Source organism: Agrilus planipennis, unplaced genomic scaffold (assembly GCF_000699045.2).
Source record: "Agrilus planipennis isolate EAB-ADULT unplaced genomic scaffold, Apla_2.0 scaffold40, whole genome shotgun sequence".
In the NCBI taxonomy this organism is placed as follows: domain Eukaryota; kingdom Metazoa; phylum Arthropoda; class Insecta; order Coleoptera; family Buprestidae; genus Agrilus; species Agrilus planipennis.
In genome coordinates, this window is record NW_020438938.1 from 991,819 (window position 1) to 1,005,613 (window position 13,795).

The window sequence follows — 13,795 nt, forward strand, 5'->3', positions numbered from 1 at the left end:
CATTTATAGCCTATTAAACATCTGAAAGTTTTGTAATCTCATAAATAGAATAACAATTACATACACTTTAATCTTTCTTTTCACAAACAAGTTGGAAGAGAAAATTTCAAAATTCGTAAATCAGAATAAAACTTACTAAAGTAAAGTTTTATTAAACTTACTCACTGTGTCCACTTGATTTCCTAACTTCAGCCTTGGTGTTTGCTATGGACGAATCTATTTTTGATAGGAAATGAGAAACATCATCATTATCTATATAGCTAGGTGAGGACACAGATGGAGGTCGTGAAGAAGATGAACTGGCTTCAGAAGGTGGGCTTGTTATGTTACTCTGACTTTCACTAAATGCAGCAAATGGACTATCTTCTGGTATAGGAATTAACAAATACTCTTTTAGAAACAAACTATCCGATGTGTACATTCTGTTTGCCCTTCTGATATCTTCCATCTATTAATTCGAAATTAAAATAAGTGATTTGGAGAATATTAAAAAAAGAACTAAGAAATTAAATGACTTTAAAATAGTACTCACTGTAACTTCATACTTTAGGGCTAATCCTTGAAGAGTATCCGTTTTTGCCACGGTATGTTTAATAAATTTTTGATTTTTATTTACATGTTTACTAGTACTTCCATATTTCTTCAAAGAACGTACGGAATCCCGAATGGATAGCCTTTCATAGGGACTGTCCATTTCTGATTTTTCCTACGACTTATAAGGTTTAAATATCAACGTTTTATTTTATGCACATTTCACTTATCATACAATAATAAACAAACTACCTCTTCAGAAATTAAACTATATTTATTTTGCGCATATAACTTAGAACAAACAAATTTCATTTTTGTGAGGTTCATTCGTCATTCGATGAGAAGACGTGCATTTTTATTTACTTTCTAATTCAGATCATATGAACAGGTTTAGCAATAAACTACCGACCGTTAAAAAGATAACGATTTATAATAAACAGCATGAAAAAACCGAATCACGTAGTGAGTGGAATAATTAAACTTTTTTGACGGTATTTGACTTTGACGTTGGTTCATTTTTTGTTGGTGCTTTCATGACAGATTGAAGTATTGAAGGTCATATGCAAATGAAATAGTGTCACATACTACGATTAACACTACAATAAGTTAATTTTTAAAAAATACTATTAAATTTTTTAGGTAAATGTCATAATACTGCGGTATTTACAATCAATCAAACAAAATTTAACAGAAAATATAACCGTAATTATTTGTAATTAAAAAAAAACTGTTGAATTAGATAGCCCTACGAATATAGTGTGCACAGTTACTTTAACTTTTCCATGAAATTGGAAAAGAAATAACGCATATTTAACTATCAACTCCGACTTCATGTGTGAATGCTATCTGCTGCGTTATTATTTGAAAACAATTTTTATTAATATCTATTTACTAGATAAAAAGGAACATTTTTCAGGAATTAAAGACACTAAAAATGCAGTATATTTAAACAGTTTTAACCCAAAAGCAATGCTTTAAGGAAAGTTGCAGTGTTTTAATCAAATAGACAAAAAATTTCGAAAAATAAAATGTCATGTTAATTTATATGGCAAGATTGCAAATAGAGGCCAAAACGGCAATTATAACGTCGTTTTGACTTTGCTTTTCGTGGAATAGAGTCAAAGAATATAAGTAAAATATTTTTCCACATTAATGAGAAGAAAAAATCAATTTTGTTATTGTTATTTTAGTTATATATGTAATTTATCTAACTATGTATTCCTTTGGTAGTAAGCACAATTTACATACTCGTCGTGAGCATGTAAAGAGACAATGATGCACTGACTTTGTCCAAATAATAAAGGACAATCTGCAAAGGAAAAAAAAGCGATAAGTGTACGGCTTTCTTTAACTTTACATAGTCACTTAATAATATGTATTGTTTTGTCTTTATCTCAAGTGGAACACTTGAAAATGAGATAACAAATTAAAATCAAAAATTTTACAAAATCTAAATAAACAAATAATCACAATTCAAAAATTTTAGTTTACCTTTTCTAGAAAAAATTTCATTTTTCGCTACAATTCGAAAAATTCGTCTTGCTCCTGTTCCAGTCTTTGTAAAGATCTTTGCAATTTTTTACCTCCTGAGGTGACCACAGTTTTTGGAAGATCAAAACTGTCCACTGAACAATTACTGTTATTATTAACACTACGTCTCATTCTTGAAACAGGCGCTTTTCTTCTTTCCATTTCTATATCAAAATTTGTATCTGTAAAACTTTAAAAAACAAAAAAAATATATACCCGATGCAAGTAAAATGTTATAAGTGCATTTAAAATAAACAAAGTATATCTTTGTAATTAGATCGTCCATATTAGTTATATTGACCTTCACTACTGAATTTAATTCCTTTAACATGTAAAAATGACCTTCAATATATAATTATCCATTCATCGAACAAAAAAAACTGTAATAATAACTGTTCTCAATTTGGTATTTCCTATTTCAAATGCATTCAATAATTTGAAGGATAAAACTACAATTATTGTTTACGAGACTGTGAGCTTCTTTAATTTAAAAATAAGATAACATTTAAGATTTGTAAGATAAGATAACAAAGAAAGATTTGAAGTCTGGAAAGATAGATCAGGTACGAACCACTTTACAGCAGCTTACAAAGTGTGCGAATCCTCTAGGTAAAATGTTGGGATATTTGCACGAAGACGTTGATGCTATGCAGGCAGAACTGAATATGTGGTGGGAAAGCAGGAAACAGGCTGAAAAGGAGATCATAGAACAGAAAAAGTATAATAATTATTTTTTTTTCTTATTGTATATGCTTCACTTCATACCTGTAACGTAAATTATTTATTATCATTAGAGCCATAGAAGAGGAACAAAAGCCATTATTGATCCAATTGGAGACCGTTAGGGGAAATATCGAAAAATATAAGAAACAAATTGCAGCTGCGGAAGCCAACATACTGCAAAATGAAAGAAGAATACAGAATTTACTACTTCTAAGCTAAAAAAATATTATATACTCCAAATTGTATCTAACACATGTAATAAATTGTTTTGTACAGCATTTATTAAGGTTTTGTTTAAATTTAATATAGAAAAAGAGAAAACCATAAGTAATTAACAATTTATTATTATTGTTTTCAGTTTATGATTTACAAAAAAAAAAAAAATTTAAACAAACACTTATTGTCGGCTACTTACAGGAACTGTTACGTCCATTATTCCACCTGACCAATTGTATGAAATATTTCAAAAATATTTTGTAAAATAAAGGACCCAACGTTCCGCAACTTTAAAAAGTGCAAATAAAATAACAATGTATATAATGAAAAATAATAAGTATCATCACAACAATAAAAATTGTGCAGTATGTGATGAATACAATAAAAAAATATGTGTAAATATAGGGAAACTTTTCAATTTTTTAACATCACAACTAAAGAGTGAAGAAAATGCAGCAACATTTCGTTGGTTTAAATTCTTAACGTTTGCTTTGCAACACAGGAATCCCCTCTGCTGTTATAGTTAATTAATAATTCACGAAAAAGAGAAAAGAACTATATGAATAAAAAATATATGACGAAATAATGGAATAAAACTATAAATTCTTACTATATATAAAGTTATGTATGTAATGCATCTTATCTTTTATAGAAACATATTCACTGTGCAATTATTATTTAAAAAAAACTGTTCCAAAAAAGTATTCAAACATTCGCACATGGTATGTATAATTATGCATTAGGATTGCTAAAGGTAAAAAATTGTTTACTATTTTTTTTTTGTTAATACTTTAACCTGTTCAGTAAACTTTAACTTTTAATATATGCATCTATTAATTGTTTGAGCTTAAAGCAAAGTTAAAACGAATATAAAAAGTAATAAAATATTTACACATAACATTACTGTTATAATAAAATTGGAAATGTACTGTTTGAAATCAAACTCACCGTTTGATTTTCCATAACAATTAATAAAATTATTATTTAATTACTCCTTTGAAATGAGCTTATTTAANTAATTAATTTAAAAGTATATTGGTAAATGTCATAATACTGCGGTATTTACAATCAATCAAACAAAATTTAACAGAAAATATAACCGTAATTATTTGTAATTAAAAAAAAACTGTTGAATTAGATAGCCCTACGAATATAGTGTGCACAGTTACTTTAACTTTTCCATGAAATTGGAAAATCGAAAATTTGTGTTTTCGAATAAAATTGCATGTTTTTGCGGTGTCTTGTTTGTAAAGCTTTCTTAAAGACTGCAAAGACTGAGTGTTTTTCATCATGTCTTATCAATTATATAGAAATACGACGTTAGGCCATACCCTTCAAGAGAGTCTTGATGAACTTATACAGGTAATATAATCCTACTTTTTTTTTTAAATACTAATACACCAATATTTTTATAGTACGGTCAAATAACACCTCAATTGGCATGTAAAGTGTTACTACAATTTGATAAGTCAATAAACCAGACTTTGGCAACGAGAGTGAAGTCAAGATTAACATTTAAAGCAGGAAAACTTAATACTTATCGTTTCTGTGATAATGTATGGACATTTATGCTTAACGACGTCGAATTTAGAGAAGTGCAAGAAGTTACCAGAATTGATAAAGTTAAAATAGTGGCCTGTGATGGGAAAAGTGAGGTTAAAATGTGAAATATAAATTTTATCTAATTTTTCCCTTTTTAGATGTGGCAGATGAAGGAAGTTCAAAGAAATAATCTGTTTATAAAATATGTGTGACAAGGGGACTGAGAATTGGTCATTTTTGTATATATAACAAAGTGCTATACATGAAAGCTCATGGAACTAGAGTAGAGACTATTAAATGTATAAACAAAAACTGAGGAGTGTTAACCGTCTTTAAGTGTCTGTAGATGTGTAACTTTTAATTTTTCGTTATTTGTGGGGTTAAAAGGATTTGTTAATTATGTTTTCATCATAATCATGATATATGCAACAATGTTTGGTGTAAATTAATAAATTAAGTTACTTAACCTACGTGTCATTTCAATTTTAATCAATTATTGATTAAGCGATTTTTGGTTTTCTTTTATTAATTACTCGTTCCTTTTTCCAGTTTATTAATGAACTTTTAATTAATCATTTAAAACAAAACAAGATTTCAGTAACTTAACCTAAAAAATCTATATCCTTAACCTTACTTTAATTACTGTCAAAACTAAAACAATATATTCAAAAGGAACCAAACTACATTAAATATATTCAAAATGATGCAACAATACATGAAAGAATTGGAACAGGTGTGCAAAAGAGCGTTTACTAAACAGTTTCAAAAATTTTTATAAGTAAAAATTGTAGGATCCCTTTGATGCAGAAGAATTTGTAGAACGTTTAGCTTACAGAACTATTGCAGAGACGAAAAAGGCAGAAGATGATGATTTTAATCCTTCTTTATTACACGATGCTTTTATACAGACAATTAAGTACTAATAACATACCATATTTATTATTAACGATTTAATGAATAAGATTGTAGAGATTTAACACTCCTACAAGAGAGACAACAAAAGAAATGTGAAAGACTAGAAGCAGCTGTTAGAGAAGATCAGTTAGTTTTTTGTCAAGAGATTCAGACTCTTCAGGATAAAAATAAGGTAAGATGGATATAGACTATATTTATATTCAATCAAACTAACCAAATTATTAATTTAGAATAGCGTTCAAGCATTTCAAGAACTTGATGGTAAAATTAATAATGTGGCAACGAAAGTACTTCACCTAGGGGATCAATTAGATAATGTTAATGGTCCAAGAGCTCGTGTTGTTGAAGCCCAGAGACTCATAACACATCTTAACGATTTTTTAATGCCTGGACCTTTAAATTCATCACTTTTCACTGATCCTTTTAGGGTAAATTTTTTAATATATTTTTCATAAAGTGAAAATTTATTCAATTTGATAACATTCTCCAGATTGAAGAAGCTGCTGATATAATTCAAAAACTACACTTAATTGCACAAGACTTGCCTGTTTCAAAGTAAGAAATGTATATTCAGTTAATTTTTCAATGAATACACTAATTAAGAGGTAACTGTAGATTTGAAGAAACTAGAAAGAAGATAGAATCAACATATGATGATATTGAACGCAAACTGTTTGCTGAATTTTGTTCTGCACAAAGAAAAGACGATTTTGAAGGCATGAAAAAGATTGCCAGTGTTTTGTCTCAATTTAGGGGATATGTTCAATGCATAAATGCATATATTGAACATAGTCAAGCAGTAAGGAGTACAATTTCACCAAAAAGTAATCTTTTTTGTTACTCAATTGTTTTCAGGGATGTTTATTGAATAAAGATGTTTTTGGAAATTTGTTGCCCTTGTGTAAGATGAACTATACTATAATTAAAGAAGTTTTTGAAAATCCAGGTCAAGTAATGACAAAGTTTGTCATAAATTTATACAATCCAAAGTTGGAGGAATATATTGCTGGTAGATTGTCTCAAAAGATGGACACAAACAATTATCTGAAAACACTTTATGATTTATATTCAAAGTATATACAATAGTTAACTTTTCTAGAATTAAAGTTCATTGTCAGGAGAGTGTGGAGATGTATATTTTAATTAAATCAAATGTCATATTTTTGCTGTAAACAATCCAACTAATGAAATTGTTTCAAAATGATGAAATTGATCAAGACAAATTGTTGAAATACTTACTTATGGGGTCTAGTTATTATTTACAATAAGCCTAGTTTGCAGGAAAAATATAAACATTTATTAATTGAATTTCCACTACTTACCTGACGATGGCCTTTATTGTTAACATTTAATTTCTCTTCAGGACAAATCAGCTTTCTGATGACTTAGCATCATTAAATATGGGAATAGATAAAAATTTTCTTACGAAATTAACTGGCAATATTTTTCAAAAATATATAGGCAATTATATAGGGTAATGAGTTTACAATTACGTTTTTCCGCTGTTTATGGTTCTTTTATTTANAGTATATTATTATTTCTTCATACAGGTTTCAAGAACTTCGAAGAGACATACAAGCGGTTATTGGCACCAGGGCAAACATAAACATTGTACAAATTGAAGATTACGGAGGGGAAACGTTTTTATCGGAAGAATTGGCAATTACTATTCTACAAGACACGAAAAACGCTTTACAAAGATGCAATCTTGTAAGTATACTTGATATTGTGGAAATAATAATTGTATTGTTTACACTTTGATGAATATATAATTATCTAGTTATCACGTCCAGAGGAACGAGCGGCTAATGCCTCACAAATAGTCGATTGCCTTCTGCTATCACTACTAACAGAACATATTGAATATGCTCTTGAACTCGGTTTACAAGCCATTCCAGTAACAGAAGGATCAAAAACACCCCCAACAATTCATTTTTTTAGCGTTGTTAATAAAGCCAATATCATCATTCACCTGTTGGAAAAGCAATTCACGGATCTCGCTTTACCACTCGTTATGTGAGTAAAAGTCCCACAATCCCTTGTAAAACTTTAATAGTTTGCAATAAATTCTACAAATTTCCTTTTGTTGAATAGAAATACTCCTAAACTTAATGACTGTCTTCATAAAAAAAAGATTATTATGGAAGATATTGAGAGAAGAATTAATACTGGCTTAGAGAGGTGTGTATTATGAATATCTGTATATAAAGTAGTTACTTATTAAATACTTTTTTGTAGATCCTTTAATGCTATTATTACTTGGGTAAAATTATATTTACAAGCAGAACAGAAAAAGACTGATTATAAGCCTGAATCTGAAGACATAGACACTGTAGCTTCACCTGTAAGTACTAATATACAATCATTTAAGAACGTGTTGATGAATAGCTAAATACACATTAAAATGAGGTTGAAGAGAGGTCTTCCGCCCTACCCATCGGCTTTGCATTATAGTATAGGTTGGAGCGACTGACCGCCTATCAGCATTATTAAGTGATAGGACTGAAATGTCTATTCAAAAATTGTTATTTGAAATAAACGAAAAAATTTTAACACATATCTCAATATATTTTGCAGGCTTGTAAAGCAGTTGTTCAGTATATAAATAGTGTAATAACACTAATTAAAAAGAATTTAGATGGTAAAAACGTGGATGTAATACTTCAAGAATTAGGAATCAGACTGCATAAAGTAATATATGATCACATGTTACAGTTTCAGTATAGCACAATAGGTAGTACTAATTAAAATAGAACTCCATTCATGATAAAAAATTCCATCTTTATTTCTAGGAGCAATGATTGCAATATGTGACTTAAATGAATACAGACAATCCACAAAGTCCATGGGGGAGTTGGTTTCAAAACTTTTTGATACTCTGCATGCTCTTTGTAATCTCTTACTTGTCAAACCTGAAAATCTTCAGCAAGTTTGTTCAGAAGATTCCTTGGTATTTTTATTACATTTTTTAATTTTTTTTTCGAGTTTAAGTACAATTTATTTTTTAGGTCGACTTGGACAGGTCTGTGGTAAACAACTTCGTACAATTAAGAAGCGACTTTAAGGTACAAAGGCAAAACATTTTAAGGTCTTGATTTTAAACAAATTATTGATTCTATTTTCATATAATGGAGTATTAATATTTATCCATCTTAATTACTTGTATGTTATTAATTTATGTTATAATTAAATATACCCACCTACAGAATTGAAATAGGATTGGTTATTTATTCCTAATATAGGGTAAAACTAATATATGCAAAGGACAGAAATCGAAGGGTTTATTGAAAAAAAGGCTAGTAATTTTATAACTTGTTCACATTAAAATCATTAAGTAACAGTTTTTTTAAATACTTTGTTACAGAATGTAATCTCACACGTTTACAAGTTATTAGTCACTTTAGAGGCTTTTATTTTTCTTATTAAAGTTACCTTATGTCTAGATGAAATACAAATCCTACAGTAATTATAAATTGCAGTAACATAATTGTTAACTGAAAAATTCATAAAAAGAAAATAACGAGAAACAATGGAATAAAATAATGAGAAAATTTTTCTTGAGTCTTACAATTTAACTGTTTGCTTTCATATTTTTGTCTATTACTGCAAAATTTGAGTTGATTCTGATTATGTGAGGAAGAAGACACGGGGAAATTCTTGTGGTCACTGGTAAGGCAAAAGAAACCATTTTTAAAGTACAATTAACAACATTGTATGTAGACTTGACACTTTTCCTACAGTAGAAAGCTATACAAGGAACACAACATTTTGTCTTCTTGTCATTAAGTGAAAAAATTAGCTCTCTTCAGCGCATTCGGTAACGATTAACTTCATGCACTTCACCAAGATCACCTTTAAAATCAAGCTCGATTATAAAATCAAGATCTCTATTATTTCTTGGGTTCGGTTTCATAGAAAATGTTCCGTAAATTTCTTCGTTCTTTTTAACGGTCATGTAGTCTTCGAAATAGAATACCGTTTGTTTCCAATGGGTATAGGGAGCTTCGGGAGCAGTACTAAAACCTACTCTCTTGTGGCACTTGGTAAACTCAACATTAAAAAAAGTAACAAGGGCTTGGATGTAGTCATTTCTGCGTACTTGGAGATTAAAAGGAGCTGTAAACTCCAAATCTGACTTGGTAACAGTATAGAGATCCACTTCTTTGACCAGGCAAGCATTAGTGACAACTTGTTTTGGATCAACTACATCAACAAGGGGTTCACTTATAGCAACTTTACGAATTGGGCTCATATCAAAACCATAAACGTCATCCCACCAATTGATTTTCTCATCTTTATATTGTCTATCTTCGATAGCAGTTATAAAAAGAGAGCAACGATCAGGAAATAGTAATCCATTGGGTTCCAACCACTTGTCTCTTGCATATAATACTGTGTCAAGCATACTTTCATAGAACAAACAGTAACCCATCCATTCTGAGATTATAATGTCGACTTTCTCCACTCCATCAGGCAATGTTACTTCCTCAACTTTACCCTTAATTATTGTAATTACATGGTCAAGCTTATTATGTTCAACTATTTGTTTGGCGTAGTCAACTATATTTGAACATTCAATAGCAATAACCCTTTTAGCACCGGCTTTAGCAGCAAACATACTCAAAATCCCTGTCCCACAACCAATGTCCAAAACGGTTTTGCCCACAAACAAGTGTTTGTTATGATACATGCTGTTACGATACGTTAGAGTTCGAACTTCATCTTTTAACATTTCTTCGTGAATACCAAAATGAGCGTAAGAATCGAAATAATAATCACGCGAAGTCATCTCTTCGGCCGGAATATCGTTGAGTGCTTTGTCTGGGGTGACGTCCATTGCTTCCAAATTAGGCCCATTTACAGTCTGAATAAAATTGATATAGCGCTATTATAAGTTCCCCAGGCAAAATAAAACAATTTGGCGTCAGAGGGCAAAAAATAAAACTACAAAACGAAAAGGACGTTGACAAGCACAAGAGACATAACCTGACTCGATGATGAAAAATACAATCAAACAATGAATTCAACTATTTTACAGCAACTGCAATTTAACGAATGATAATTTCTTTAAAAAATGTGTCTTTTTCAATACAAATTTCCCACAAACTACATTTTTGAAAACAATAATGTGTTCACAACCATCACCCTCAATTTATTGATTAAACATTTTAGAAAAATAACTACACGTTCAAAAGCAATGTAACAACAATCAAGGGGTCAAATTATTATATATAAAAGAATATTTACCTTTCCAGAGGGGGTGCTTATACCGTTTTCTCGAATAACTGAACCGCACGTTGAACAGGCTGCCATTTTAACTACCGGCGAAAAACGGAAAAGAATGCCGCGACTACGAAAGGTAGTATGAAAAAATGAAGTGTTTATTGTCACCTCTAACGGAAATGTCACCTAAATGAATGTTTTTTGTTGTTTATGATAATTGTAAATCTTGCTTCAGTTTATTTAATTGCTTTTAATTCAAAATTGCTATTTTCATGAGAAATTACATAAAAAGTATACTATTACTGCTATTACTTTTAAATTCTACTTTACTACACAAGTGCCATCTCCTCATTAAAGTACAAACAAACAATGACGGGGTAAGGTATCTCTCTTTGGGATATATCGTTTTCGATGCTGATCACAGAGGGCCACATTAGTTCTTTCTGGGGCTTATTCGAATTGTTTAAAAATAAAAAAAATCTTGCTTCAGTTTATTTAATTGCTTTTAATTCAAAATTGCTATTTTCATGAGAAATTACATAAAAAGTATACTATTACTGCTATTACTTTTAAATTCTACTTTACTACACAAGTGCCATCTCCTCATTAAAGTACAAACAAACAATGACGGGGTAAGGTATCTCTCTTTGGGATATATCGTTTTCGATGCTGATCACAGAGGGCCACATTAGTTCTTTCTGGGGCTTATTCGAATTGTTTAAAAATAAAAAATTGTAAAAATTAAAATAAATATGTTGGATAGTAATATTTATTGTTAGATTTTTTCTTCTAATCTTTTTTCGATACCTTAAGCAACGTGCTAAAAAAAGATTATTACAAAAAAGCTAGAAAACATGGTATCATTCTAGGNGTTTATTTACTTCTTGCTTATCTAATAGATGAGTCGAAATTTTTTCAAGTTTCCCTTTTTGAATTCACATTTGCTTTGAAGGAGTTAAGGTTTATACATCCCCTTCCAATATATGTATAGTATATACACTAGTGGCGAGAATATAACCGAACGTAGGAAGTCTATTATTTAAAAGATACTACGTCGTGATCTAGTAGAATTCGTACAAATATCTTCAGCCATATTTTTGTGTAAATAATAAAGTACTTACTGGTATAAGTTCAACAAATGTAATTTGAGGCTTTGTTCAATTGATATTGAGAGTTTAGTTTAGCTAAGAACAGTTTTAGGGAAGCAAGCGATATTTTCAGACGGACGTGGTTGAGAAAATATATTCTACATGTTCATCAAATTATGCATGCATGAAAAAATGCTCACAAAAAAATGTATAATCCATCTATCTTCTGCGAACGGTTTGCTTTATTTGTTTAATTTCTCCGAGTTAGAAAATTAACGTTTGTGAGGAACTGTAACTGAATCAAGCAATACAAGGTGTTTTCCATATTTGAGCGGCTGAAATAGCCCAATAGTTCTCTTCTCTTCGTATATAGCTGTGCTATTCTCTTTATGCTGTCTGTATCTTTCGGGGATGCTAAGTCGTAATCCCTATTTAATTAAATTCCAGACGCGCGGATCCGGGAGTACCTAGACTGTTCTTGTCATTATCCCACTTCTGATATACCTTTACATTACGTAACTGTACGCATACAGCACCTCTAACTTCTTTATTTATTTCGTTTTTATTAACGATTTGATACATAATTTATCCTGAAAGGATGTGTGTCCCTATAGTATCTATATTATGAATCCTGAAGGATTAAGATTACTCATTTAGGTTGACGTTAATTCCATCATTCGACGTAATGCAAATTTTAAAAAGCTTAATGAAGTTTGTATGAAAATAAATAACAGTAAAATAAAACTACTGGTACACAAGAGAAGAAAAAGTAGGGAAAGAGCGAATATAAAGATAAGAGATGAAAAATTAGAAGAAGTGACTAATTTTCGATATCTAGGAAGTCAAATAACTCAGGATGGAAAGAGTAGTACAGATATAAAAAAGAGAATAGTGCAGGGTCGAGTCGCTTTCAGTAAAAAGAAGTTACTTCTTTGCTTGCGAATGATTAATTTAGAAATTTGAAAAAGGTTGTTAAAGATGAATGTTTGGAGCACGGTGCTGTATGGGTGCGAAACATGGACGGTGGGGGTAGCGGAAAAGAAAAGGTTTGAAGCGTTCGGAATGTGGTATAACAGGCGAATGATGAGGATAGCGTGGATAGAGAAGGTTAGAAATGAAGAGATATTAGAAAGAATAGGAGAACAGAGGACTCTATGGAAGTCAATAAGAAATTGGCGAGATGGGTTGGTAGGACATGTTCTCAGGCATGAAGGTCTAGTCAGAGATATATTAGAGGCAGAAACAGGAGTTAAGAGGAGTAGAGGTAGCCCTAGATTAGATTACTGTTCATAAATAGTTAAGGATATTTATAGGAAAATGTAGAAGTTAACTCAGGATAAGGAAAAGTGGAGGTGCGTATCCAGCTAGTCCGGGCGACGACTTTATGATGATGAATTTGCAGATAAGGCAAAGTGTTCACATAAAAAGGTACACATTTCTTTGAAAACGGGATAAAGAGGAAACGAAGACTTGAACATTGTAAATGCAATAAACAGTATTAATAGAACTAGAGAATTCCTAATTTCAATAAAGCAACAGGAATATGTAATTCTAAACTTAATAGGAACTGCCAAAATTAAAATTAATACAGAACAGGATTTTCAGATATCGAAAACGAAGACTTCCGGCAAAAACTGAACACTGTGAATCCAATGCAGCGAGCTTTGGCATAAGTATATTTTACAGAAAAGAATTTTTAAGCGTTTAAGATAAAATTACAAACTTTTTACGAGATAAACTCAAAATGGTTCTATAACGTTTCAATTCAATAACAAACATTCTGACAAACCTTTTAGTCAAAAAGAATATTACTAGTGAAAATACAGGAAAATTGGTTCTCCTATATCCACCTGATCTCATGCCTAAATTCTAAACGCTTCTCATGCTCTTCTATGCAAGGCATCATGAAATTAGCTGCTAACCATAAAAATGCAGTTTTCGGTGGCTTCGGACGCAAAAAAATACTTTACTTAAAATAATTAAGAATTCGACCAGGTCCGTCATTAAAGAGGAGAGAGTTGATGTCT

General features: G+C 30.5%; 4 protein-coding genes and 1 long non-coding RNA gene across 8 annotated transcripts in view; 3 read left to right on the plus strand and 2 right to left on the minus strand.

Moving 5' to 3' along the window:
• LOC108735432 (TRAF3-interacting protein 1) overlaps positions 1–3,062 on the plus strand; it is an 11,922-nt gene extending 8,860 nt beyond the window's left edge. The window contains exons 5-6 of the mRNA XM_025974425.1: positions 2,625–2,779; positions 2,856–3,062. Coding sequence (XP_025830210.1) covers positions 2,625–2,779; positions 2,856–3,003 — 303 coding nt within the window. The 3' untranslated portion in view covers positions 3,004–3,062. The remainder of the gene's footprint in view (positions 1–2,624; positions 2,780–2,855) is intronic.
• LOC108735434 lies at positions 1,333–2,494 on the minus strand. Of its 4 annotated transcripts, none has more exons than XR_001937578.2 (3): positions 2,363–2,494; positions 2,023–2,251; positions 1,333–1,840 (listed from the first exon to the last, which is right to left on the minus strand). It is a non-coding gene; the product is annotated as an uncharacterized LOC108735434 (long non-coding RNA). The 4 variants fall into 4 exon arrangements; XR_001937581.2 differs by having other exon boundaries at positions 2,023–2,225; positions 2,363–2,493; XR_001937579.2 differs by having other exon boundaries at positions 2,404–2,421.
• A 1,006-nt stretch (positions 3,063–4,068) lies between the features above and the next one.
• On the plus strand, positions 4,069–5,012 carry LOC108735437 (transcription initiation factor IIA subunit 2). Its single transcript, XM_018467396.2, has 3 exons — positions 4,069–4,362; positions 4,416–4,650; positions 4,701–5,012. Exons 1-3 carry the CDS (start codon positions 4,291–4,293, stop codon positions 4,730–4,732), a joined length of 339 nt encoding a protein of 112 aa, XP_018322898.1. The 5' UTR covers positions 4,069–4,290; the 3' UTR covers positions 4,733–5,012.
• A 149-nt stretch (positions 5,013–5,161) lies between these two features.
• Positions 5,162–8,671, plus strand: LOC108735387 (exocyst complex component 5). The gene is given in 15 exon segments (XM_025974424.1): positions 5,162–5,275; positions 5,334–5,458; positions 5,512–5,629; positions 5,688–5,885; positions 5,948–6,012; positions 6,073–6,256; positions 6,313–6,530; positions 6,821–6,991; positions 6,993–7,167; positions 7,238–7,473; positions 7,552–7,638; positions 7,696–7,801; positions 8,035–8,191; positions 8,250–8,407; positions 8,466–8,671. Coding segments are annotated over 15 exon segments (2,118 nt in total). The 5' UTR covers positions 5,162–5,242; the 3' UTR covers positions 8,553–8,671.
• Positions 8,672–8,725: 54 nt separating this feature from the next.
• Positions 8,726–10,819, minus strand: LOC108735436 (protein arginine N-methyltransferase 1). Its single transcript, XM_018467395.2, has 2 exons — positions 10,705–10,819; positions 8,726–10,321 (listed from the first exon to the last, which is right to left on the minus strand). Exons 1-2 carry the CDS (start codon positions 10,768–10,770, stop codon positions 9,263–9,265), a joined length of 1,125 nt encoding a protein of 374 aa, XP_018322897.1. The 5' UTR covers positions 10,771–10,819; the 3' UTR covers positions 8,726–9,262.
• Positions 10,820–13,795: the final 2,976 nt, after the last annotated feature.